This window comes from Anopheles merus, chromosome 2L (genome assembly GCF_017562075.2).
Source record: "Anopheles merus strain MAF chromosome 2L, AmerM5.1, whole genome shotgun sequence".
Taxonomy (NCBI): domain Eukaryota; kingdom Metazoa; phylum Arthropoda; class Insecta; order Diptera; family Culicidae; genus Anopheles; species Anopheles merus.
The window spans coordinates 21730702-21756400 of NC_054083.1; the positions used below are offsets into that span (position 1 = coordinate 21730702).

The 25699-nt window shown below is 41.7% G+C and overlaps 1 protein-coding gene across 2 annotated transcripts; it reads left to right on the plus strand.

Annotated features, from left to right (window-relative positions):
* Positions 1–1155: 1155 nt before the first annotated feature.
* LOC121593691 (FMRFamide-related peptides) lies at positions 1156–25591 on the plus strand. Of its 2 annotated transcripts, none has more exons than XM_041916273.1 (2): positions 1156–1431; positions 23646–25591. In XM_041916273.1, the coding sequence occupies exon 2, from the start codon at positions 23711–23713 to the stop codon at positions 24701–24703; it is 993 nt and encodes a 330-aa protein (XP_041772207.1). In that variant the 5' UTR covers positions 1156–1431; positions 23646–23710; the 3' UTR covers positions 24704–25591. The 2 variants fall into 2 exon arrangements, with proteins under 2 accessions (XP_041772207.1, XP_041772206.1); XM_041916272.1 differs by lacking the exon at positions 1156–1431 and adding an exon at positions 15593–16276.
* Positions 25592–25699: the final 108 nt, after the last annotated feature.

Consider the following 25699-nt stretch of genomic DNA (forward strand, 5'->3'; position numbering starts at 1 on the left):
TGGGTGCCGTTTGGTTGCGCCTGTGTTCGGTTAGCCGGCTTCTTTGGCCAGCATTTTTATACGTGCTAACACGAGACACTTCAGCCAGGGGAGGGCCCATCCCATCCCTGAACAAAAAAAGGTTGTTTCATAAGCTATGACGTTGTTTCTTTCTTCTATATCCAAAAAAAAATGATGCTGAAAATAATAACAACACCCTTTTGGAATCATCCAAATTCTTGACCCCCGTTCCTGTACCACTGGCCTGTACTTAACCTTCCTGGCAGTAAGCAAAGAGACTGAAGTATTTTAAGAGTAAAAGTCTAGTGAGGATCTTTCTCCGTCTACCCAGCCAGGCGTGCATCTCTACCAGAAAAGGTTGAAGTCCTCGTTATGGAAAAAGCTGGTGTTTTGCTGTCCCCTTCGCATCCAAACTCCGAACACTCCTGCTCCTGCCGTGACCATATACGTCTTTTTCATTGTATACACACACACGGACCACCATCTCGACTACAATGCCGCACACCATATGTTGGCGCGAAGAAAACCGCCCGGCAACGTACGGGATTATGGCATTCACCGGGATAGTAAAGGTCACCAGCGGAATCAGCTCCACAACGTGGCTGAGCTTCGGCTTTGTACAGCGTGCGTGTAAGATTACGACGCCACGTTCCAACGCCCGGGTCGTCTTACCGGAACCGGATAAATCACTTCCGTCGGGGTGGCAGAAAAGCCTTCGGGCAGCTTCGTCGGAGGCTCTTCTGCCAGTGCCCCGGCAAACGTTTCCCGTTGAGTTGGGAGAAAAATTAAAATTAATTCTTTAATTACATGCCGTCGCTGGCGCCATCCCGCGCAGTTGCTTTGGCTTTGGATGCTGGTGGTTGAATGGTGTGTGCGCGCAACCGTGACGGTAGTTATTATTGATAACTCCGGCTCCGATAACAATGATAGATGGTGTCCAGCTGGAACGGAGCTGAATTAAACCATACCGGAACCGCACCGGATACCGGTGTCGTGTTCCTGGTGACCGGTGTTTAGGGCGTTTTGTTGGATGCCGCTTTTTTGATTTTACGACACTACCACTGTTTGGGGAATAGCGACCCTAGCAGTCACTAATTTTTGCAACAAAACCGCTCCCTGAAGGTGCGTGGGGGTCATGTGTGTTATAAAATCAGTCCAGTATGGGGATGATCTGTTCAGACGAGCCTCGCCATCGGGACCAGGACGTGCAAGCGAGTATGAGTTGTGGCACTACCAAGGCGCTCCATCTCAGAAGATCCGGAGCACGCTTTTAACCGGTTCTAACAGCTTCATTAGAGAAATTGGGGAGATTAATGTTCGTTGCTTACATTGTGATAAGTGATTGTGAAGTGTTTGTAAGATGCTAGAAGTTTGAAGTTTGAACTCGGAACAGGCACGAGGATAGGAACACAGATCTTTATCTCGTTTAGAGTAAGTATCCGGAAGGAATATTTCTAAAATTAACATACCAATAGGTACATACAGTTCTACATGGTTGTGTTTTGATTGCACTTCAAGCATTCTAAATAATCAGAAAAAGTCCTCAACATTGTCCAAAGTGATCTTAAAAGCATCAGTCAAAGGCTCAGTCTTATTTATTTGTGATTTACTGAAAACTAAAACCACTGAAATCAAAAGTGAAAGTGCAAAGCGCAATCTATTCGCAAGCCCTCAATTTCACCAACGGAACATTGAAGAATTGGCAAAAGACCTTCGGCGCAGAATCGATGCATTGCCGTTGCACACCACGCGACTGGATGATGCAATGTGCGCCTTTGTCTAAGTGTACGGTACCGTACCGAACGGAACAGCAGCAGCTGCAACAACACCACCAGAACGGGAGCACCAGAAATTGGCCTTGCGCGCTCACAGCCCTTCGGGCAATGCATCAAAATTGTGCATCAAGAAGAGTGTGTGCGCGCACGATTTGAAGCTAGAAGCAAGAAAAATTGGCACAAAGTCGAAGTGCAACGGTGATGGTGAAAGTGACAGCGGTAAAGAGCTAACCTTTTTGCTGCTTCACCAAGGTGCGGCGGTGGGTTTCGGTTCAGCATGAAACTTATGCTTGCTCACCTACTTTACAACCGGTGTATACCTGCGCTGCGCTTGTACCAGCTACCACAATCTTCCCTTGGCGATGCTAAATCTTTGTCGTCTCGTTTCGGAGACAATCCTCGGTGCCGCGTTGTGAAGCGCGTGCCATGTCTTCGATGACCTCCGGCCACTACTCTGGGGATGAAATGGGAGGGGCTAGGGGAACTTTACCTCGCTTGCACCGTTCGATGTACTTGAAACTTTGCAATAAAATTATAAATCTCATCTGCACATACACCAGCCAGCCATTGAGTGGGCAGCAAGGTGGGAAATGAGCTTTTTCTGGCAAATGGGAGCCAAAAACCCACACACACACACGCTCGCTCTTAGTGTAAGTATTGGGAAAAGATTCACTTCCTAACAATGGCACGCTGGAACAACCGGGAAGGGGAGAAAACAATAAAAAAAAACCCGTGCAAGCAACAGCAAACAAGCAAAAGTTCCAATGGAACTTCACCGGAGTTGCAGGAGATGCTTAGTCGCATCCGTAACACCACGAACATGTTCAATCGCAAAGCGTCCTTGTGCATGCGTCCAAGGTTGCACACAGAGAGCACCAAAGTTACTTACTTCGGGCGCCAAGTTTTTCCGCACCAACCTACGCGCATGTGAAAAGTTTGTCTGTCCCCGGGAGTCCATCCGGGGCTTTATGGGGGAATGTCCGGCCCCGGAGATCATGGCATGCAAGAGACAAACACATGTCCGTGTGCGTTAGATGTGAAACTTTGCTGTTTTATGGTCACATTAACGTGCACTTACAACGTACGAGTGCTGCACGCAAATTCATGATGCGAGATGAAATAAATACCCATGAGCGTTAATAGAATGTACTGGGCGCGTGGTTTGGACCGGCCTTTAGTAAGCCGCCACAAGAGACAGGAGGCACAAAAAATCAAAGCTCCCCATTTTTTATTACCTTTTTAGTGAGCCATTTCGTAGTGAGACGTGTGGCAGATTTTGGACATCATTAAGTAGGAGTTGTATTGGGGGTGGAAATTTGCCCCCCATTTGTGCACTTAGTAATTTGTAACTAACATTATCTGCTGCGGGGATTGTTGTCCTTCACTAGAATAGTCAACTGGTTTTTATTGAAAGAGAAGATATTTGTTTGCATCATAAAGTTAATCTGAAAGATTATAAAATGTGACAGTGTGGCCTTAAAAACGGTTAGTAAATCAAAAGAAAGTACACCACAAGTTTTGCTTATTATAAACAGATGGCGCTAGCTCGAACGTAGCTAAACGATAATACCCATATCCTTGATATGTACATATTTCTTCATGATCATTTTAATATTGTTTTATTAATATTTTATGAATATCGGTTTGATGTTCCTTTCAACGGATTTCATTGACAGACATGTTAAATATTTTAAAGCTTTAAACTGAGCCTCTTTTTGTATTAAACTATTTAATTTAGCCAAGTTACTTCGCAAGTTCGCAATCGAATTTATGAAGGCAAACGCAAAAACCAAACTATATGGTAATTGAATTTTGCAATGAGTATTTACTCATATTGTTTCACTGTTCCTGTTTCTCAGTCCAAATCATCAATAATACAGTGCCAGGCCCGGCTATGTATCTATTTAGTATTTTAGTACACATTATTTGAACAGTTTTTATTCATATCATGGAACTGATCTCAGTTTCTATCAAAAACTCTAGTTATGCTTATTTATTTGTTATGTCAATTTTATTTATTTATTCATCGTTTCTGTGGTTCGTAATTCGGTACCTATTTTGGTTTATTCCAATTCTCGTTAATGTGGATATCCTTTCAGGTGCGTGTTTCACTTCTGTTGACTAACTCGATGACGAAATGCTTATATTATTATGCGTCCTTGGCTTGTTGCTTTTGTTGTACTTTTGAAAATCTGAATATAAAATTTGGATACATATAATACATATAGATCACGGATACATATAAATCCGGATTGAAGATACAGATAATGTTTCTGCTCTTCTTATATCAGTATTGTCACTACAAAAAAAAAGGTAAATAACTGAAAATTGTTTCATTCAACTTCTCAAAAACGCGTAAATATTCATAAATAGAATGAGACGAATAGTTAAGATAGAGAGCAACAAACAAAATACAGAATGGCAAGTACATGCATGCAAAATAAAAAAGAAAAAAGGCAATAGAGAAGCAGAGCGAGAGATAAAGTGTGCAGGCGAAACCACGCGTGCAGAAAAATGTTCAACTAATCAAAGTAGTCTGGTCTTAGGGGTTGCTCTACTACTCATAGTGTGTACACGCTGAAACAGTCGTTGCTTTTCAAGCGAAACGATTCAAGGAACCCTACAAGTAATCAATCCACCGTTAGTTATTGCTAGAATTTGTATTATAGATAGCTGTCAGCATTTGTATTATAAATTACAGTAAATTCGCTAATCTGGTAATTAGTAATAATTATTTGTGAAACATAAAACAAGTCCTCCAAATGCATCTAATCTGCTGCATTCGTGTATACTCGACAATTAAAGAAAAACAACGAAAGGAAAACAATTACTATTTTCCTGTTTGTAAGGTCCTCAAAGCAATCAAATATTTAATTATTTTTGATTATATTAAACCAAGTTATCTAAGATGTTTAATTCACAAAAGATATTGAAGTTTGATATTAACTTTGTGACGGTAATTATGGCAAGTGTTGACAAAGGAACCTGTTCGTCATATCGCTAAACTTGTATCCTAGCTTTTATCGCCTTCACAATATCTTACTTCTTGCACCTTTCTAGTCCCAACGCTCAAGATTACTCTTTACTTGTAGGCATTTAGTTAAACCTACGCCAAACTTCGCTTAACTCTGAAGCACTAACTAATCACTTACACTCTCAGTTCCCGTTAAAATGTCAGCAATACAAAAACTCTGTTGATCAGCCTCCACTCGTGTCGGTTTTTTGTTATACTAATAATTGTTTTTGTTTGAGACGTTTGACGCGCGGTACATACACACTACTCAACCTCTAATCGGGTAGCATGACCGCATACATGAACGCGCACTGTCAGAGGGTTGGGCGAGTTGTGGGCGAGTTGGCGAATGTATTGCAGGCAAGGGTAAAACGAAAAATATACAAACCCTCGTGCTTGCAGGCAAAGTTTTCCATTCCTTCACTAGCACGCGCGCAAACGGTGAAGCGAAAGCGAAGTTACAAAAGCTGCATGTTGCTCACATGCTGGCTGGCTGCATACCGTGACGTGCACGCTAAGCTGCTGGATGGTAGAACCACTGCTGTACGGCCACATTGAACGGGAAGGCAACAGGTAACATCGTTTCGGAGATGAGTTTTCTTGTACCATTCTTCCTGTTTCGCTTTTTTGTTTTGTAGGAGCTTGATCCGCTCACGTATAATCCCCCAGCCAAAGCCGCGCTTAGCCAAGGCGGCCGGAGCTCGAAACTGTTTGCGACAGTTTTACTTTTTCGACTCTTTTAAAATACTTGCTCCCGTCACAATCTTCCCTGTTAATAATTTAGTTTGCAGAAGTTTTGAATCGCGTATAGAGGGAAGCGTCATCGACAATGCAAAAAATAAACTGATGATGATGTTGATAATGAAGATGGGGTACTTTTTTTTGGGAGGATGAGGTTGCGATGAGAATAAGCTGATCATTGCAAAAACAAATCCAAAAAAAACTGAGAGCGGAAATAGCTACAGAAGTCATTTTATCCCCTGCACCTTTCAGGTTTGATTTTGGCAATATGTGTGACACTGTTGAAATGTTAGAAAATTTGACCATCCTAACATTAGCCTAGGTGCCTGATGGCACTTTGCTAAGCTCGTTAGGGTTTGATCAAATTTTGCTTTCCTGGTGCTGATGGTGTACTTTGGTCAGTGGGGAAGGTCGTATGTCCTTTCATATCCTCGCTAATGTTTTGTAATCGAAACGGTCAGTTTAGTAAAGGAAAGTTACGCTAGGAGCTGATTAGATCATTTTTTCTCCCAAAAAAAATGCATCACATCTGTTATGACTTTGTTACTAATGCCATTGGCATCTTTTATTTTCTTCTTAGTTTGATTTAATCCTTCGTTTTATGTCAAAGTGAAATTATTTCTATGATGTAAAGTGTTATTTCTGAATTATTATTTAGCTTTCATATTTTTTTATCAACATATGATGAATAAGATTTTTGTCATTTATGTTTTAAATATTTTTTTCTTTTAAATTACTTTTTTCATTTGCATTTTCCTAGAAATCCTCTTTAACAGCTTTTTTTTTAATTCTTTATTTCCACTTATGAAAATTTGCTACAACCAACACAACGCTTCAACATTAACTAAAAACGCACTTCTCTAGCCCAACCCAGTGGATTTGAAATTCGATCACATCTGTACGGCAAAAGTGCTAACGCCCAGGAGCGTAACAAACAAACAAACAAATCCAGCAGCAACAATAACAACAAAAGTGAACAACCCACCGCTGTCGCTAGTCAAAAGATTAGCTCAAAGCAATCGGTTCAGCTTTACTCTGAAAAGCCCTTCCTACCCAGATTCACGTCAGATTCGCTCCCGTCCAGTGTCTCTGGTTACACTTTCCATTCGCGTGCACAAGGCTTCGGTGCAGCTTCATCCACAGCAGGAGGCAGAATGGAACGTTAAAAATCTATCAAACGAAAGCGTGTTGTGTACGCCCTTTACTTCGGCCTTTTGTGAAGCGCGTATCCTCTTCGTGTAGAAGTGCCACCGGAAGTAATCGGTACAGGGCAGCATCTAGTGAGGGAGGTTAAAATACACACACCAAAGAAGAAATAAAAAAGTCTCGCACACAATTCCCAGCACAATAGAACGGACAACAGCATGAAAATTAACCCAACCAGTCTTTTTTCCCCCGACGGGCTGGTGCGTGGTCTGTTCATCTCGAGGCAGGCCGGAGCGGGGGGGGGGGGGCGGAATTCTGAGTGTAATAAAAGGAATGCCGAGACCGCCTCCCGACTTTACGACACCGGTCCGGGACCGGGTAGTAGTGCACCGTCGAAGTAAATCTCGCTTAAATACACTCGCACCGACATGTCTATTGCGTTATGGTGGCGGGAATTGTTGGTCTTTTTGGAGGGGGGTACTATGGGAAGGTGGGTGCGCTGAGCATCAAAATAGAGCTCTGCTTTCGGAATACTTTTCTTCTATTGCCTGATAACACAATAAAAATGAACATACTCGTTCGTCCTTGGTTTGGGCGCGGACGGGATACACTAACAGCTTACTTTTTTTTGGTACAGAATCGGGCATGTTTTCTCATCACCGACACCTTGCGGCGGTTTAGTGTATTGTATTTTGTGTATCCATTTTGCATGGATTAAACTAGGTCGCACTGTATTAAGAAAGCTGTAATTTATATCTTTTTTTAACATAACCTATATTTACTCTCCATTCTACTATGTTTTGACATTTTTCGACTGTCAAAACTATGGCTAAATGCGCCATCTGCGGGGAAATGTTGACAACTCTTTCGAGCATATGTTTTAACCGATGACAATAACCATATCTTTGGGATTTGCTTTCCCCATAAAATGAACAACCACACTAAAACAACTCCCATACGAGATGCTCGCGGGATCACTCAAACGCAAGTGGTGGAATATTACCCAAATAAAATAAATCCCACTTACAACGAACATTTGCACGGGCATGCTGTGAACACACATTGTCCTGCACGTCAGGACACGTCAGGAAGTGAGCTGTACTTACAATACGGGGTGAGAAAATCAACACATCTCCATTATCCTTCTCACATCCACACACACACACACGCACACCACATCCATTGTGGTACACTTCATTGCGGGCAAATTGCACTAATGTCGTAACAGTATCATCGATCATGGCTTGTGCATTCGTACGAGCAAGATTGACAATAGAGTAGGGCAACAATTTCAAGCAACACTATACAACTTTTCATCGCATCAAGCTATGAGACTGAGTGATTGTGACTCTTGATGGGAGGAAATGGGCGGGAAACTACCTTTGCCATATCCCGATAGTGACACTTATGATTGTCGTTTCGCGCCTCCGCTTCAATTTGATGATTGAAAGTAATGCGCTTGTGGTGCGTGAATGGTAGCAGCTGAGACTTTGTGGGCAGACGATGATGCACAGTAGCTAGTAGATGAAGCTTCGTTTGCTACGTGCATCATAACATGATCACGAAACGTAATTAGTACCATTAGGAGAAGTACGTGCAGATGGCGTTGTAGTAGCGTGACCTTGTTCAGATAGTGTTTGGGGCAGGAAATTGGGAACATGTAGGATTGTACCCAAAACTATCCTGGAAGAAGTATTTTTTCATTTTGGTATGGTGTGGTTTTGTAGAATGGTCATCTCGGAGGTTTTAATTACAAACCATTAGAGCAAAGGGATCGAAGCGCCTAAATGTATGCAATTCCTTTTTGTTATGGCTTAAGCTTCTTACAAGTATTGGATTTTCGCAATAAGATTTTTTTTTTCGCAATAAGTCTTTAATTTGAAAGTTTTCAATAATAAAAGTATTGATTAACCTTTTCTGCCGTTCCAATACGGATGAACGTTAGCTATTTGTTCATTGATTAAAATTTGTATACTTATTTTGGTTCAAAAAACGTTTAAAGAAGAATGTAAGTGCCGTTCAGAGCAGAAACAAGTGAGAGATAAAGCAATTTGCTTACATTTGTATTTACTTTTACCATCTATCTTTGGTCAATTTATGATATAATTTGCATACATTTAGACGATATAAGGCCAAGAAAAAGTATTTTAACGCTTTGGCTTCCAATGGCTGTATGTATCGGTCGTCTAAGGGGCTTTATTTGTAATTGATAAGGCTAAGACTGTGCTCATGGAGACGTCTCGAACAAACAAGAAAATCACCGTCGAACGTGTCAATTTATAAATGTGTTTCGAATCTGATGTCTTCTTTGATAGCTCTCTAATGCGGCTCAAGAAACTAAAGCGCCTAAATATATGCAAAAGCTATGCGTTGTTTGATGAGATGCCATTGCCTGGTTCACTTCTCGTTATAAATCAATTTGAAATAATTTGAAGGGTATTAATAGCGATTACAACTGTTGGATCAATTAATCGGGGCGAGTATGGGCTTCGAACGGCGAAATCCGTTCGCCGCGGTTGTCAGAAGGCGCTCACTTGGCGCTCAGTTTTAAAATAACGTACCATTGAGAGACCGTAAGAAGCGCGTGAAAGAATGAGTTCTACCGGCCGGGGTCGAACGTTCCCGTTTGTATAGGGAGAAATCCTCGAGGTTTTGCGCTGCGGATTTGGAACGGAATTTGTTTTCGATGTCAAATTTAAAGTTTTTCTTATTTATTTGTTACACTCCTGAAAACGTTATAGAACAATATTACAAAACATTTTCACCATGTAAAAAACGCTTATAACTCTTTAAAATAAAATCAATCAGTATTTTTATAGATTTTTATAAAGTAAATCCAATCCTGTCATCCCTCTTATATTTGAATTAAGTGAAATTCAAACTTCAAGAAAGTGAGTAAAGCTGCTGTTGGTACGATATAGACCACATGCGTTCTAGACAGAAAGTAATGTTTGTAAACATCGATCTGTCAAGAGCAGATCAACCTTACTCCCACTTTATCCGATAGATGGCGTACTAAATACACAGAAAGGGACGACAGGGTTAGCTTGTGCGACAACTAGTTCTCCCCGAATAGGACCAATCAGGAAGCGGTTAAACCAGGGTTAAGTTCGCACAGCTGATCGAGAGCAGGGCGCCATCGCTAACCGCAAATTAGTTGCAAATCAGAACACGGAAAGAAAACACCAATTTTAAAACTGCTTGAATAAACGACAGTTTGTAAAATTATCTTTACCTACACACGTATCAACAGCTGGCTTATAATTGATAACAAATCATACAATACAGATGTAACGAATGAAATCCAACACCAAGGGAGAAAAAAAACGAAATTCAAAATTTAACCATCCTTGTATCATAGATATAAACGTCTTTAAATGCTTGACAGTTGTATCTCATGATTCTCATTCTCTCATGAGCATCGAACGGATTTCGTCGTTCGAAGCCGGTACTCGCCCCGAATAAGTCTTCAAAATAGATAAAATTCAAATAAGTCTGCACATTGATACCAGTTTAAATATTAATTTGATCTAGCTTGAGCATGAAATTTAATTTGACCGTGGTGCAATTTTGTAATCGATTGTAATATACTTTAAAGACCTGGAAGCGCTTATGAATTGCCGCTTTGGTCAATTATGCATAGCTACAAATAAAATAACTTTAAGTAAAAAATCGGACATCAGACAAATTCCTGTAATCTTTTAATCTGTCCTCTAAAACATACAAGGCTATAAAACACGCTAAATTGAATTCCTATACTCATAACTCGCCTGATAATTAGTTTCACAATCCAAAAACCACACTATCCACGAAAAACTAGACAGCACACATTCTACCACCTCAACTTATTACACTCCTGTATGAACACATTACACTGCTTCGTTACTCTTCGCTTCACTCCCTCTGTCGCTAGCCCAGCACTAGCATCAGCTGTATTGTTCATTCGCCACTCGTACTAGCTAGCTTCAAAAGCACTTAGGATAGTGCGGCAAACTGTTCTGGCAGGTAAAATGTATCTGAAATGTATTCTCCGTACATTAACCGAATCAAGCTCCTCCGGCTCCGAGCGGGAACCCACGATTGGTATTGGTCAGACAACGACCAACAGCTCTGCTGCTCCCCTCACGGATAATGTTTGCGTAACGGGCTAGAAACTCGCACTACCTTCGGTCTAGCAATGGTCTCTTGCGTTTAGGAAACCCTTTTCCATCCACTGTGCTGCGACCTGTTGCACGGCACAGCATGGCACAAGCGCGCGAAGAGGAAGTTCTGGCCAAACCGAGACCGAACGCCCATGGTATCAATTAGGCGGCAAAGGTCGTGAAAAAAGCACCCCCGCTCAACGGGGAATGCACACTAACGATAGCGCTGGGCGCTCAGTTTTCGGGGACATTAATTTTGGAAAATTATCCTCCCAGTTCGGTTTTGCCCGGTGTCGAGGGATTTTCGACGGTGGTATCGCTCCGCGTTTCGGCGAAGCCCGTGGTGAATTTAACTAATGAACTGTGTCGCATGGCTTAGGTGCTGTCGGCACGGCTACTAACGTGCCAATATGAGCCATAATGTAAACCTGGAGGTGGAAGTTTATATAGATTTTACAGTGAGGGAAAATATTTTAAACGATTCAATTAAATAAATAATTTAAGTCAAAATTATAGGCTAACTTAATATTACTAAATGTATGCAATCTGTTATAACGCCTAAATGTATGTAATTTGCATTGCACTATTGGCTTTTTGCATCATTTTTAGCTTATTAAACTCCGGTATGAGTTTTGTTCCCACGTTTTAAAGTCTCCAAAACCGGTACACATTTGCATCCACAACTGTCCCCGAACGGTGACCACCAACAGGGACTATCTCGGAACGGAAAAACATTTTAATTAAGCCAAAATGAAACACAAGATTTTCACCGATGATGAATCGGTGCTCCCTAAGGCTGGGTGGGGGTGAGAAAATGGGATGCAACAGAACCACAAAAAAGACATCCAAATATATAATGCTTCACCGATGCTGTGGCAGAGGCTGTAGGCAGCGTATGAGCAAACAAATTCACCTCCATTCGTTATCGTCAACACCTGACTTTGGGTGGATTTAGGGCGAAAGGTTGGGTCGGCGAACGATGACCGGTATGTGTGTGTGTTATAAGCCCAATTTGTGGAGGGATAGTTCGTCAAAGCTTCACGTATTCATTAGCTGGTTCAACAAAAAAGCGAATGATATAAAGGATTGCCATATTTGTTATTTAAAGGACAAACGAGAGAAACATATAACACAGAAATATAGGCATAAAAATACTAAAATTTGTTTTGAAACACTGTATAAAACATTATTTCATCTATAAGAACAGCAAGATCACACTAAACCATCGATGACAGGGCGAACGATAAACCGCTTTTTACTTTACTTTACTGCTATGCTGTATACTCAACAGATTGTTTAACACAACATTCCTAGCCGTTGATTACACTTGCGTACATAATATCTACCCCATATCCTTTTCTCCCATATCACATTCTCCCATCACTCCCCAATGAACGGAGAGGAGCTCATATATGTATACGCTCATCCACAAAAATCATCCCACGAAGGGCCCGAACGCCGCAAGCGCTTCCGTTCGCCATCAAAAAGCGGTATCGTTACCGGATTATAGTTAATTGGCAACTAGCAGCGACGATGAAACGCAAGGCCAATGAACGTTGGCCAACCAAACGTTGGCCAGGGGAAACAGCGAAATAGAGAAAGAGTAAAGGGAAACAAAACCACCCTCACACACACACACAAACCCTTTCAACTCCTTCGCACCGGTGGTGGCATTTTCGATGGATGTTCTGGTGGTGGAAAATTGTCCTTAAACTATGCTAAACCTCCCACAAGCAGTAAACAAGAAGCACACAAAAACTGCAAAACCGTTTGAGTCTCAAACACAAAAAACACAGGCGATTAGTTTGCCTCAAAATGGTTTTGCAAAATTGGGGTCGGTTTACCGATACCCGAGGGACAAGCTTGTCATAGATTAAAACAAATTTTCCCATTTGTGGGTGGATTTGTGCGTGTGTTTTTTTTATTAACTCAAGGTTGTGTTGTTATCATGAAGTTTTGCCGGCCGGATTTCGGTTAGCCTTGGATAATTGATTTTTATTTTAATAGTTTTGATAGCCACTTTCTCTTCTTTTTGTACTTTTCCTCTGTGTTTGGGTCCTCTATCATCTCCTCTCTTGCTTTCTGATACCTATATACTTCTTTTTAACTCATTTCAGATTGTTTTTTTTCGCAAGAAATGTTCGTGCTATCTTTTTTTTTTTGCTCTCACTTTGTTTCGATGTACAGCTCAAAGCTGTTCTTTCAACTTTTGATTCATTTCTACGACATTCAACAAACATGCAATACACTTTAGACTTTTTTCCTTCTCTTTGTTTTGTTTTTCACTGTTCATTTTTCTTCCTGTCCTAAAAATTCCGCTTTCCACTGCGGAGTCGATTATTATTATTTCGCCTTACCATTTGTCCATCTTCCTTCCCGTTGCTCTTGCTTATGTTTTTCAATTATTTTTATTTATTAACCCTGCGGCTCGTTTTCCTAATTTCACAATCACGAAGCCACGAGATTCCATTGCCCTACTCCCCGCCGCCCCACCGATCGGCTTCAAAATCCACCCAGTGGGAGCAGTTTATTATGCTGCCTAGTCTTTTGTTTCTAGGCTCTTTCGGCCTTCCCGATACCTTTCCCGGCGTCTTGAACTGCCATTGATAAATGGAAATAAACATCGCCGCTTTCACTGAGTCACTGGCGGCGGTCCCGCCTAAAGTATGTCGAGAGTCGCGACCAAGGCAACGATGGCTCAGATGAATCGTTCTCCGGGGCGGCTAGCCCGACTCGTCAGACGGTAGACTTATTCATCAGTCAGACAGTGTGTGTGTGTGTGTGTGTGTGTGCTGTCGGCTGAAGGGAGTGAACAGTAACCAAACAGTAATGGAAAGTTCCCTTTTGTCAAGCGATACGTTTGTGTTCTGTTTCTGAATCACGCTAAAAGAATAGCTGCATGAGAAGTATTTTTGGCATGTTCTATGCTATTCTGTTTTCGGTCGATCGTCATAAGCTTGGGGATAATTTTAGATTTATATTATTGTCTCAAGTTTTTAATTTTTATCTGTATTGTTCATTTCGCTCATCAATTATTGTATAGGAACTTACATCGCATTATAATTGCTTGATTGTCTTCGAATATTTTAGTTGAAATGTAAATTAAGTTTTACATGTAGAAAAAACTCATTTACTAACACTCAATAAACAGCATAACTTCTTCACAATGCAGTAGCAAACAAATAAAACAAAAACAAAGCAAAAAATCTGTTGCATACATTAAGGCGTTTCAAGATATAATGTGATACACATTAGCGTATTAATTTTATCAAAAGTTCTCTTAAAATAAGGGCAATATAATTTTAATCTATATAAAAAATCTTTTTAAAAGTTCTCTTTACACAAATGCCACTATCTTTCGTAACTTGCTGCAAATAAGTCATAAAGCTATCGTCTGCTTCCTTACATCCTACACATCGAGCAATCAGAAAAAAAAATCCCCTTGAAATGCCAATACCCCACAACCAGCACATCATTTACCCAGAACCAACCAGCCTGGTGCAGCTTATTGCGTCCCCGAGAATCAATCGATGCCCAATAATTCTTGTGCAATGGGCTACGAGTGCTGGACGACAATCAGAAACCGCCCGACCTCACCGCTCCTCCTCAAAAGTCAAATCCCATTTTTATTGAGATCTGCATTAAAACCATTCCACAAACGCACATGGCCTCCGGCTGGAATGGCCGGTCCCGTACGTGTGACGCGTACTGCCCACCCCAAAACCCAAACATAATACCCATCACACAGCCCTCCCGAGCGCTTCCTGGAGCGCAGGAAGCTGGGTTCCGTTTGTATGTTGCCTTTCCGTTGCCCTTCCTGCCGTTAAAAACAGCATCCCACGACCGAAAAGTGGTGGACAACCGAGTCGTCGAGTTTGGGGCCATATCGGTATTGTCTCGCTGGCGCCTGAAAGTATGCAACTGCAACTTCCGATAGCTAGCGCGCGGCGCAAGGTTTCGTACCGTGGGTGTTTAGTGCCTGCAGTGGAACACCCCCTCCGGAAAGCTTCTTGCCCATTTACACTGGCAGATGATAACGGGGTCATTATAGCACCACCACTTGGTGGATGGTTTACTTACACTTACGGAGCGAAATGTTGATTTTTTTTCTTATTATTATAAAAAATGTTGATTTTTTTTTAGATTTATTTATACAAACTTTGGAGGATGATTCATTGCTTCACAAAAGCTTTGGAAGATTGGTGTGGATTTGGCTTGTGTTATCGTTTTGTTTTGAATGTTCAAAATACCTCTATTTAAAAAAATGCTCCTACGTAACCGTCTCCATTATTCGACGTCATTAAACTGCTTACTCATGCAGCACACTTACCAACATGAGCGAACATCTCACGATCGTTGGCGAGAAACGATCATCTGTTCGGGAAGATCGGAAAAAGCTCCTACTCGAGCGTGGGAAAAATATCCTTTTGAACAATACTATCAACTACAGTAAAGAGGATGCCTAATTCTGTCTCTTTCTTGCGGATGCTATCAACCACCAAGCAATAAACTAAAAGGCAAAAATAAAAATAAATAAAAAAAACCTACTAGTTGGACCCTTTTGCACGACGAACTTGACTTCGTGCAATTCCGGAGTGCGTGTGTGTGTGCGTGCGTGTGGGTTGCTTGTGTACACGCATACGCAACAGACACGAAGGGATGCTTTGCTTTTTCCTTTTTTTTACTATCCTACCGACCCGACCACGACCCGATCCAGCACCACTAGTGCTGGTAGCTGGCGGTCACGATGAGTTAAAAAGCCACGATGGCGTCGGTACCGCTTTCAGTGTCGCACAGCATCGCAAACGCGGAAAAGGCCGGAAAAATAGCGGGCAGCAGCCCGCGCACAGGGAGAGCGAGCGCGAGAGTTTGTGGCAGTGGCTGTTGCGGTGAAGAAGCGTACGAAAAACCGTTGCGCGTTTGCACGTGGTTCGTGCGAGTCGTTGCAATCAGTAGACTTGACGTCTCCATCGCAGGCGAACGCGCCTTCGGTGCCGAGCCGTTGCGGAACAGTGTAATATTGTAAGGCACAGGGGCACAGATGACAGCATTAAGAGTGGTGATCTACAAATTTGGGTGTAAAGTGTGGCGCAAAAGCTTTTTCTAAAGTGTACAAACAGTGCTGTTTATGCAGTTCGCCAGAAAAGGGAACAGAATGAAACAAATCCCTTTAGCGCCTCGCTGAGGTGTCTTCTGGTAGAGTGATTGTGTCGCAAGTGAACCAAGTTCCGGTGCATACGAAATCTGCTTACTGGATCAAGAGTGTCCTCTTTCCTTTTCCTCTCCTCCTCCGAAACACTTACTTGCCTTCCTCTACTCCCCAATCCCCGTCTCTCTCCCTCATCGCCCATCATCAAATGTACACCTTTCGACGGACGGAGCCCTGCAACGGAGTTTCCATTTTCGCGTACCCAGGACCGACGTAATCGGAGGATCGTGCGAAATGTGTCCACGTGCTGGTAAACATGCAAGATATGCCCGGAGGACAATAAATAGATAAATAACATGATGCGTATTTCCTCACCCATCGCCATAGAACCTCCTTCCTGCTCGCTCGCATTTCATTTCGCAGTTTTACTGTTTGCTTAACTCCCAAAAGCTCCTCCTCGCAGATTGTACCCAGAAATATTTCGCCCGCGTCTAAATTGGCCGTTGACAGCATTTTTACAATCTTTGCTAACAGCTTGAGGACGCCGTACGTTGGTTACGTTCGTCCAGTGGTTTGAGATATTATTGGCATGCTCCCAAATTTCTTTCCCCTATGCTTACGCTGAAAGGGGAAGCCGTGAAGAGTTTCGGGTTTACATAAGAAATCGGGGACGCATATCCTTGAGGAAAGCCATCATGGATAGGAGCTGTACTGTGGATGTGGACAAGCACTCACACTATTTTTGTGACTATACTTCACAAGGAAGAACCGCTCAAAGTGCATTAAAAATGTATTAAATTTTGCTTACAACCTGGAAAAAAGCGTAAAAAAGTGCTAAAAAGTGTTAAAAAAGGAAAACTAAAACTGGATAAAAAAATACATGTTTAAAAAACTGATAAGCTCAAGAACTTATAAAATTACACACAAAAAACAGACCAAACAGCAAGCCAACAAACCATCTAGGAAATTTGGATTTTTGATGTTTATTTTAAAATGCTTTTAGAATTTTCATTGGCAGTCATTCTATATTTTTTAACATTCTTCTCCGTCGGCTAAACCCTTTCGCCATACTTTGAAAGTGATCGTTTCAGCACTTGCACAAAAAATATACAGTCGGTGCCGCAAAATTTTGGCTCTAGCACACCTATTTTCATCTCTAAGGCATCATTGTGTTCCAAAATCATTCAATTATGGTTAAGTACAGGTATTCTTCGATATACGTCATACTCGATGACGCGATTTCGTTGTACGCAATATTCTAAATTTGACAGTTTTTCGAACAAATTGTATCGATTTGGCACATCAATTGTCAAATGCAAAATAAAACCCTTTTGGGTGATTTTCAAAAACCAATTTTAAAGGTTCCAAATAGTAATCTTTATATGGAATCGCATCAAATAACTAATTTAGAGGCTAAAACCTATGGATTCACGCAAAATGACACTTAGGTTCGCTATAATTTCACTGAAAACCTCGAAATTCGATATACGCGAATATTTGAGGTACGATTTCCCTCCGGTACACATTAATAGCGTACATCGGAGAATACATATTTATTGAATTTGATAGAATTTAAAATATAACAATCGTTATGCTAGTAAGTTGACATATATTTTTCAAGTGTAAACAATGAGTTGGGAATTTATTGAATTTGATTATTTTTTCACAATAAAAACAAACAAATTACACGATTTTTGTAAAAAAAAAATATGTCATATTAAAGTTATTATAAATCTGCTAAACCTTGTAAATTTGGCGTGATTCCTACGAATCTCAAAATGTGTAGACTTACAGACAAAAATAGGCACGTTGGGGTCAAAAATTGGTACGCACTGTCAAAAATTTATCCCTTAGGGTCACAATTAAACCGCAACGACTGTGACCTAACGTAAAAGCTAAAATGTCTAAGGTACCACGGCCAATGTTGCTTGTTTAACGCTGAAAACGGTCTCTAACCCAAAATCATCAAAGAAAATAGTTTAATAACAAAATGAAAAAATGAGTCAATAGACAAAATTGAAACCTAGAATAAAAAATTATAAGAGTAAAGCCAAATCAACGTCAGGACGAATGATTAACTGTTGAATTTTTGACCAGTCCTCGCCGTTTGAATGAAGATTTCGATCAATTCCAAAAAAAATAAAAGTACTGTAAGCACTTTGTTTGTTTGTCTGTTCCACACATGAATGCATGAATTTAATGTTCAATGTATCTGCACAACAAGGTGTAATCAAAACTGAGTTCTGGGTCATTGAACTACAGCTGTTCCACTTTCGCTTCTCGCCAATAAGGCTCCCGAAATTATCCTGGAATGATCATCCAAATCAGATGCCTTTGTTTTGTCTTCGTTTAGTGATGTCAACCTACTAAAAGTCCCACTCTTTACCCCTCATTATGAGCAAAATAATATGACCTCCAACGGTGAATCGTCACAGGATGCGGCACCTCCAAATAAAACCCTCAAACAGCTCCTCCAAAACATCCCGAGCGCCGGTGTGTTCGATCGGTTCCGGTCTAATATTTTTCCTGCTTCTGCTTTCCTATTGCCTTCTCCCCGAAACAGTGACAACCTGCGGTGCCCGTGTGTGTGTTTGTGTTTGTGTAGGGCTGTGAATGATTTATTGATTGCAACTCCGTTGGCAGCGGTTCAAACGGAAATGCTACCCCGCGTTTCGCAAACGCACACGCTTGCTTCTAATTTTATTCTTTTTGGCAAGATGCAACTCTCGCTCACGCGCTCAACAGACAGCTGGACATCGTGGCGTCACCGTGCTGCTGCTCCAGTTGGCCAGCACGAATCCAAATATGCACAGTGCTTCCTAGTTGGTTGTAGTTGAGCGAGAGTGAAACGGTGCGCTGTTTTCCTTGCCCTTTTTGGTTTGGGAAAAGCCGTTAAAAATTGTGTCCAATTTCCTGGCTGACGCACGTATCTACCGTGCCGGACGAGGGACGAAAACACGCGAGGAAGAACGCCCGCGGGAAGGCGATACAGGGTTTTAGCAGATTAGCACAGTGATTCGTAATCCGTGACCAGACTAGATGAGGCTGCTGGATGATGATATCTTTGCGCCAGGCCAGGGTTCCGAACAGTGACCCTCATTCATTCACTCATGCTTATGGCCCTAATTTGAGGGCTAGTGAACACAGCAAGCGAACAGATTCCCTATCTATTTAATAACCGCGAGACGAATGGAATCTCTTAAGGGAAAAGCTACTTTAAGCAATCAAATATGAAGCGTTTTTTTTATCGCTGTGTTGGCCTTGTGGGACATTGTCAGACTATACTTAGTCTACACGATAAATGTTCTGGTTCTGGCTATCTTGTAATTAAATGTGCCTAAAAGAACGGAAAAAAGAGTGCCGATTTGATGGATGCGGCAGTCCAAACCTCTCATTGGCATTGAATCTATTATGTCCGTATTGTGCAAAAGGGGGTTTCTGGGAAAATATACCTTTGAACATAAGAGAATATCTCCGATTTGATGCGAGACATACATGAAACTGTTAGTAATCAGTTAATTGAAGCATTCATAATAAATAACAAGCTTTGCTGATGAAGGCAACTGAAAAGAATCTGTAGTTGTTCATCTGGCTACAAAAAGATTATTCGTTATTTTTACATCAAAATGTAGGCAGACTTTCTTTGAACGGACGAAAATGTATTGCATAAAACTCATAATAACGAACTTTATTATTTTCTTGAACAGAAAAGAGAGAAATCAGTCGTTTAACCTTAAAACGGTAAACTAAGCAATAAAAAAAGCTACAAATTACATCACCAGTGTTGCAAATTGCATATCTGTAGGCGATTTAATTGTACGGTGGTTGTATAATTCGTCTTTCCCGATAAGGTACGAAATAGTGGCCGGCTGAGACAATATTCCCATGGCAAAACCGTCACAAAATATGAAACGGTCAGGGAACACACAATATTTACATCTTTTTATAGACCTACTCGCGACCATCGACGGTATCGAGGCCCGCATGTGAAACTGTCGTCTGGACTACGAGACGTCTGCTAAAAGCCGTGTGACGCATTTGACTTCATTGCCAGTGTTTCGATTAAACATTGATGTATTGTTGCAAAAATACTGCTCCGTTAGCATTTGTAATCAATACCAACATCTACGTTACTTTAAAATGATGATAAATTCTTACATTGCATACATTTAGGCGTTCAGAACACACTTTTCATTTTCAGAGAAATTTTCACTTTTGACGAACCAATGGACAATTTGAAATGCATTATTTTTTTAAGGAATAAACAACTTAAACTGATGATTCATTAAAAAAAATTGCAAAGTTCTAAATTTAAAAAATACTCGCACAAACACGCACGCAACATCCCTACTTTCAATCTTTTGGAACATTCTAAACATCTAACCTTGATGCGTGAAATGACGTGGAAAAACTTTTTCCTATGCTCGAAGCAATCGTTTCCTGTTTGTTCCATGTCAGCTGAAAATATGCAGCATTGGGACAACACAAAAACTCACATAGTGAGGTCAATTCACGGTGAAACTTTTATCATTATTTGAAATGAATACGAGCTGTCATAGCTGTTGTTGAATGCTCCATTCTTTGTTTTTAAACAACTTGTGTGTGTTTTCCGCTAGAATTGAGTGTAGTTTAAAAAAAAAATATTCGCTAGAAGCTGTTTCGTTTATCTTGCTCAAAGATATCAGTTACCTTAATTTAATTTTTAAATTAAAAAAGCTGATAGAAACAGTTTGTAGAAAGTCTAAAATAAAAGAAAATTCAATCAAATTTCTGAGTATCAATTTGACTTATTTCTAGAACTCAACTGCCCGCAGGACCTTGAAATGGTAGACAAACACGAAGCAACCTCAATGAATCACTTACAGGCTGAACAGGAAAAGAGCAAAAACTGTACCAAATCTCCCCCCTCACAGCACAGCAACTGAAGTAAAGCTAGCGAAAGCAAGCAAACACTCTTGCACATAACACCGAAATCGGAATATTCCTGTACCATCCCACCACCCACCTCAATGTTCATCGAATACCCACCTGTTACACCTGATTCCTCGGAATCACAAGCAAGGAAGAAGCGCTGTTATTCTGGTGTCTACATACAAAAAAGCAACACAACTTAAGATCAAACGACCTACAGCAGGAGCTGCACGGTAGTACGCAAGAGAGCGAATATCGGATTGTTTTTCTATCCCTCCGGGACCGACGGCACCTGAAGTGCTGCACAGGTTTTAGATGACGTTTTCGATTATTCACCAACCGCCACGTTTCCACGACCACGTGGTTTTCGGTTGCACGCCTCGTTTAAAGATTCCACATCGTACGGTGGCTGACGTAAGAACGCATAGCATTGGGAGTGCTTGGTTGTTTTTTCTCCCTGTAATGCCTTCGAGGTTTTTCATCGGTAAAGCTGCTAATAATAGACGAAACTGATATTCAAAGTGTTGTAAAACACAGACTCTCTGGTGAAATGTGTCTAGTGGCGAGGTGCGCCACAGAGCGATTCGATGTATTATTCTTCATTCGCTAAGATAAAGTGTGAGCACGTTTGTCAATTGCTAACACCAATCAGTGCCAGCACATTTGAACTAGTAAATGTGCTGCAAGAAATGTGAGAAAACTTTCTTTTCACCTTTCTCACGTACGGGACGCGGTTTAATTTAAGTTTTGGAACGCGTGGAGGATGAAAAAGCCATGAGTGTGACAGCAATTAGTTCGTACGAGTTTTAGCGCTAGCTGGTAAATGGATCACCGGCAGTGTTCTGATTTATTGCTTCTCAATCATAGCAAAGTTGCAAAAAAGTTTGAAAATGTGTTTTATTTCCTTTTACTTAACCATCAGCAGAGCAATTATTCAAGAAACTGAAATGTTGTTTTCGAAGAAAACCCAACTTACCAGGAAATAAACTAGTCGAGATTTATTGAAAGCATGGTTTCTTGAGTTTGATAATCAGCTTCTCTATGGTCTGCAATACTATCAACACAAGAGAACGATCACAATTTTTAAATATTTACTCACAGCTTAAGATTTACCATTTTAAATGATAATATAGTAGCATAAAATTGAAATAACACCCTTTGTTATGCGGATTGCGTGCCTCTAGGCGATTTGCGATAAATAAGGCTTTGCGACTGAGCAACCCCAGACAATTACAAAACGCCTAAAGGTAGACATTTTGCATGACTTTCTTTCCTTAGCCCTTTTCTTGTTTTCTTTGTTTTCAATTTAATGTACAATTTTAGTTATTTTTAATGGTAAAGAGATCTTTTCGATGGTTTGTACAAATAAAATAAAAAATAAGAAAAACTAATTATTATTTTGCAAACGTTATTATAAAGCACACAGCGCTAGTAAGCGCCTTAAGGTATACAAACATACAATTTTTAAGCATTATTAAGTTTGCGGCGAAGATAAATTGTACGAGTAAAGATTAACCCACTCCCACCTTTCAATGTGGCTTCATGTATGCATTATGTTGATTGAATACATTTTTACTCTTTTCGAAAAAAAAAATCATGATTCTTGAAACAATTCAAAAAGATATCAATATTTTCAAACGTTTCACAAACACAAATTATTAAAACTGAAATTAAAGTTAAATCTTTACTATTGCTCTCCAATGCGATTTACAAAAAGTTTGACTTTTTATTCCTTTTAGTCCAATCCCGTGTATAGTTTTCAAGAGTACGTGCAATGGTTATTTCATTTGCTGTGCTTGTTAAGTGCATTGCCCTAATTTTAATTTGATTGAATTAATTTTAAATATTTTTACCATCTCTGCTGATTATCAAAAGCATGTAACGGATGCAAAATATACAGCTCAATATTATAGATTTAATTAAGCTTAATACATAGCTTACACACATTCAGGCGCTAAGGAGAATAGGAGTACATTTCTACTTACTGAAACGTAAGTGTACAGAAACAGTTAATGAGTTTGAAACCGGTACCGAGAGCAACGATTTCCAGTGATTAAGTTCATGCCCTTAACATTTATTTTTTCAAATCGAAGAGCTGAAAACTCTAGTATTACATACATTTACATCATAGTTTTAAAATTAAAGCTCCCTTTTGGACCATCAACAAATAGCACGTTCCTCAAAAGAAAAGCAAAAAGAAATCGGTACACACCACAAAACTCAACTCTTTTACACATTAACAACGCCAGCGCTCCGTACGCAACAATTGGCTTCCTGCAGGCTGACGCGGCAAGAACGGGTTACGAGACAATCACAACTTACACGGGCAAACTCGGGTGCCCGGTGTGCGCAGCGCAGAAAAACACTACACCAAACCCGCACCACTAAACCCGGCTATGCCCATAATTAAATTCAAATTTATCTTCTCACTTCCCGTTCCGCTTGCAAAACCTTTTCTCTTGCCGTCGGCCGTCGTTGTCGAACATTGGGGGCGAGCTGTGAGCTTCTTGCCGTTGCAGCCCTTAGGAGCGGACAATAGGAACGCGGGGAGTTTGCTCCCGTCTCGGAAGTGAGAAATTTTCCAAATCGCCCACTTTTGCGCTTCCGTTCCGGTGGTGGTGCACTTTTCCAGCATAAAAATCCTGCTCGCCATTCCCCCATTGGGAGAACCGTATCGTGTTTTTTTTTGCTAGTTCTTCCGCCAGTATTGTGATAGTGAAATTTATCTCATGAGTTTATTTCTGTTTCTTTCTCTTTTCACCAAACAGAACACTCAAGCAGCAACGACAGCAGCAGCAGGAGAAGCATCACCACAACCAGCAATAGCAGCATAATGAAGTTCTACCTATTTCTCGCCATCGTCGTGTGTGAATCGTGCAATTATTTTTCCCACGCTGAGTATGACTCGCTCGTCGAGCTGGGGGCGGCCGGGGGCGAGCTGAACGGGGGCCACCGGCTCGCGCTGGACGATTCGTCCTCCGAACTGCTGGGCGAATGGTCCCCGCTCTATCCGTGGAGTGCGGCCATCAAGCGCAGCGCCAAGGCGGACATTCAAACCCGCCGGCGCAGTGCACTCGACAAGAACTTTATGCGCTTCGGGCGCACGGACAAGACGGTCGCCCGCCAGACGCGTGCCAATCTGATGCGCTTCGGCCGGCCGGATCGGAACTTTCTGCGCTTCGGGCGTGATGGACCGTACGCAGCAGCGCTGGTACGCGAGGACGAGCTGAGCAAAGAGTACGCCACCTCGACCGAGCAGCTCGAACCGCAACCGAATGCGGGCGCAGCTGGCGACGAACCGGCCGCCGCAACCAAACGGAACGCTGGATTGGGCGCGTCGGAGGAGATGCAAAGCACGGGCCTGTCGGAATCGGGTGAACAGATTAAACCGAAGCAAATCCTTTACATACGGCGCGACTCGCCGAAGAATCTGATGCGCTTTGGCAAGCGGCGCTCGACCGGATCCGGGTACATGCGCTTCGGCCGGGCCGGAAACTTGATGCGCTTCGGGCGGGCAAGCGACGAACCCGCGGTTGCACTGCTCGCTAGCACGCACGAGTTTGGCCGGGCGGCCCGTGCCGGTCCGAACCTGATGCGCTTCGGGCGGGCCGGTAATTTGATGCGCTTTGGCCGATCGGAAAATGGTACCGGGTCGCGAACGGTCGCCGAGGAGCAGAACGCTACCAGCAGTCCGGCCCAGCTACCGGAGGCGCTTCCGGCCAGCCTGGTCGATCTGTTCGAGAAGGACCCGGACCGGATCCTGCTGGACGCACTGGAAGCGGCCGAGGCGGAGGAACGTGTACCGCTGTACATAGTGGAGAAGTAGTGAGTGCCTGCGCTTCGAATTGCGGCGGCAGTTTCGCTCCCAACGGATGATGTCCACTGAGAAGCAAAATGCTATATTGTTGATAAACTCATTACAAACACAACAAACACACAATTCTGAATCTGTGTGACAGAATTTGGAAACACAACAACAACAATCGACAACAAGGCTGGTATCAACAATATGGCATTGGTTTGCTTTTCATCGTCGTGCTAGAATCAATGTAGGCGGTACTTGCTTAAAAACCGCCAAAGACAACGCTCACGACTTGCAAAAACACTATCAATTACAACACTTCCCGTCTCGCCAGCGCCAGCTAAGCAAAAGTATTAAAAAACAGATGTAGATTCCCTCACCCAACTCTCCCTCCCAATCTATTTTTAGTGCGTACAGTCCAAAGGCACAGCACTGTTGTTTAGCAGCAAAAAGCATAACGTTATTTATTAGGAATCTCCCACAAAAAAAGGGAAATCAAATGGAAATGTGTAAATGAAGATATAAAAGTTAGAGAACAAAAAAGTCCCCAACTATAAGAAAACAAGCAACAAAAAAAGAAGAACAAGATGGTAGCAGAAAAATAAAAGAAATAGAAATATATAATAAAACACTAAATATAAAGAACCACTCTCACTACGCATCGGAGGGCAAAGCGCACCAGTGCAGTAGGAGGGAACGGAAAACCAGCGTAGCTAGGCGTGCGTGTGCCAATCGAAGCGGATCCGGTGCTGGTGCCGGGGTGTACCTGTGTGGAAAACATTGTGGACACGAGGCTAGGATGCTACTAGATCAGCAGAACCATCGCACAAAAAACGGGCGGATCGAGCGGGAAATATGCGGAAAACATGTATAGAATAAAGATAATCAACTGATTTTACTCTTCATTGGCAATCTTTCTTCGCTTGGGTGTTTGGTGTGAGAGGGATGGTGGAATAGTATTCGAAAGAAAGCCAGAAATTACTTCATTTGTTAGTGTAAAGCGCAAATACATGAGAAAAA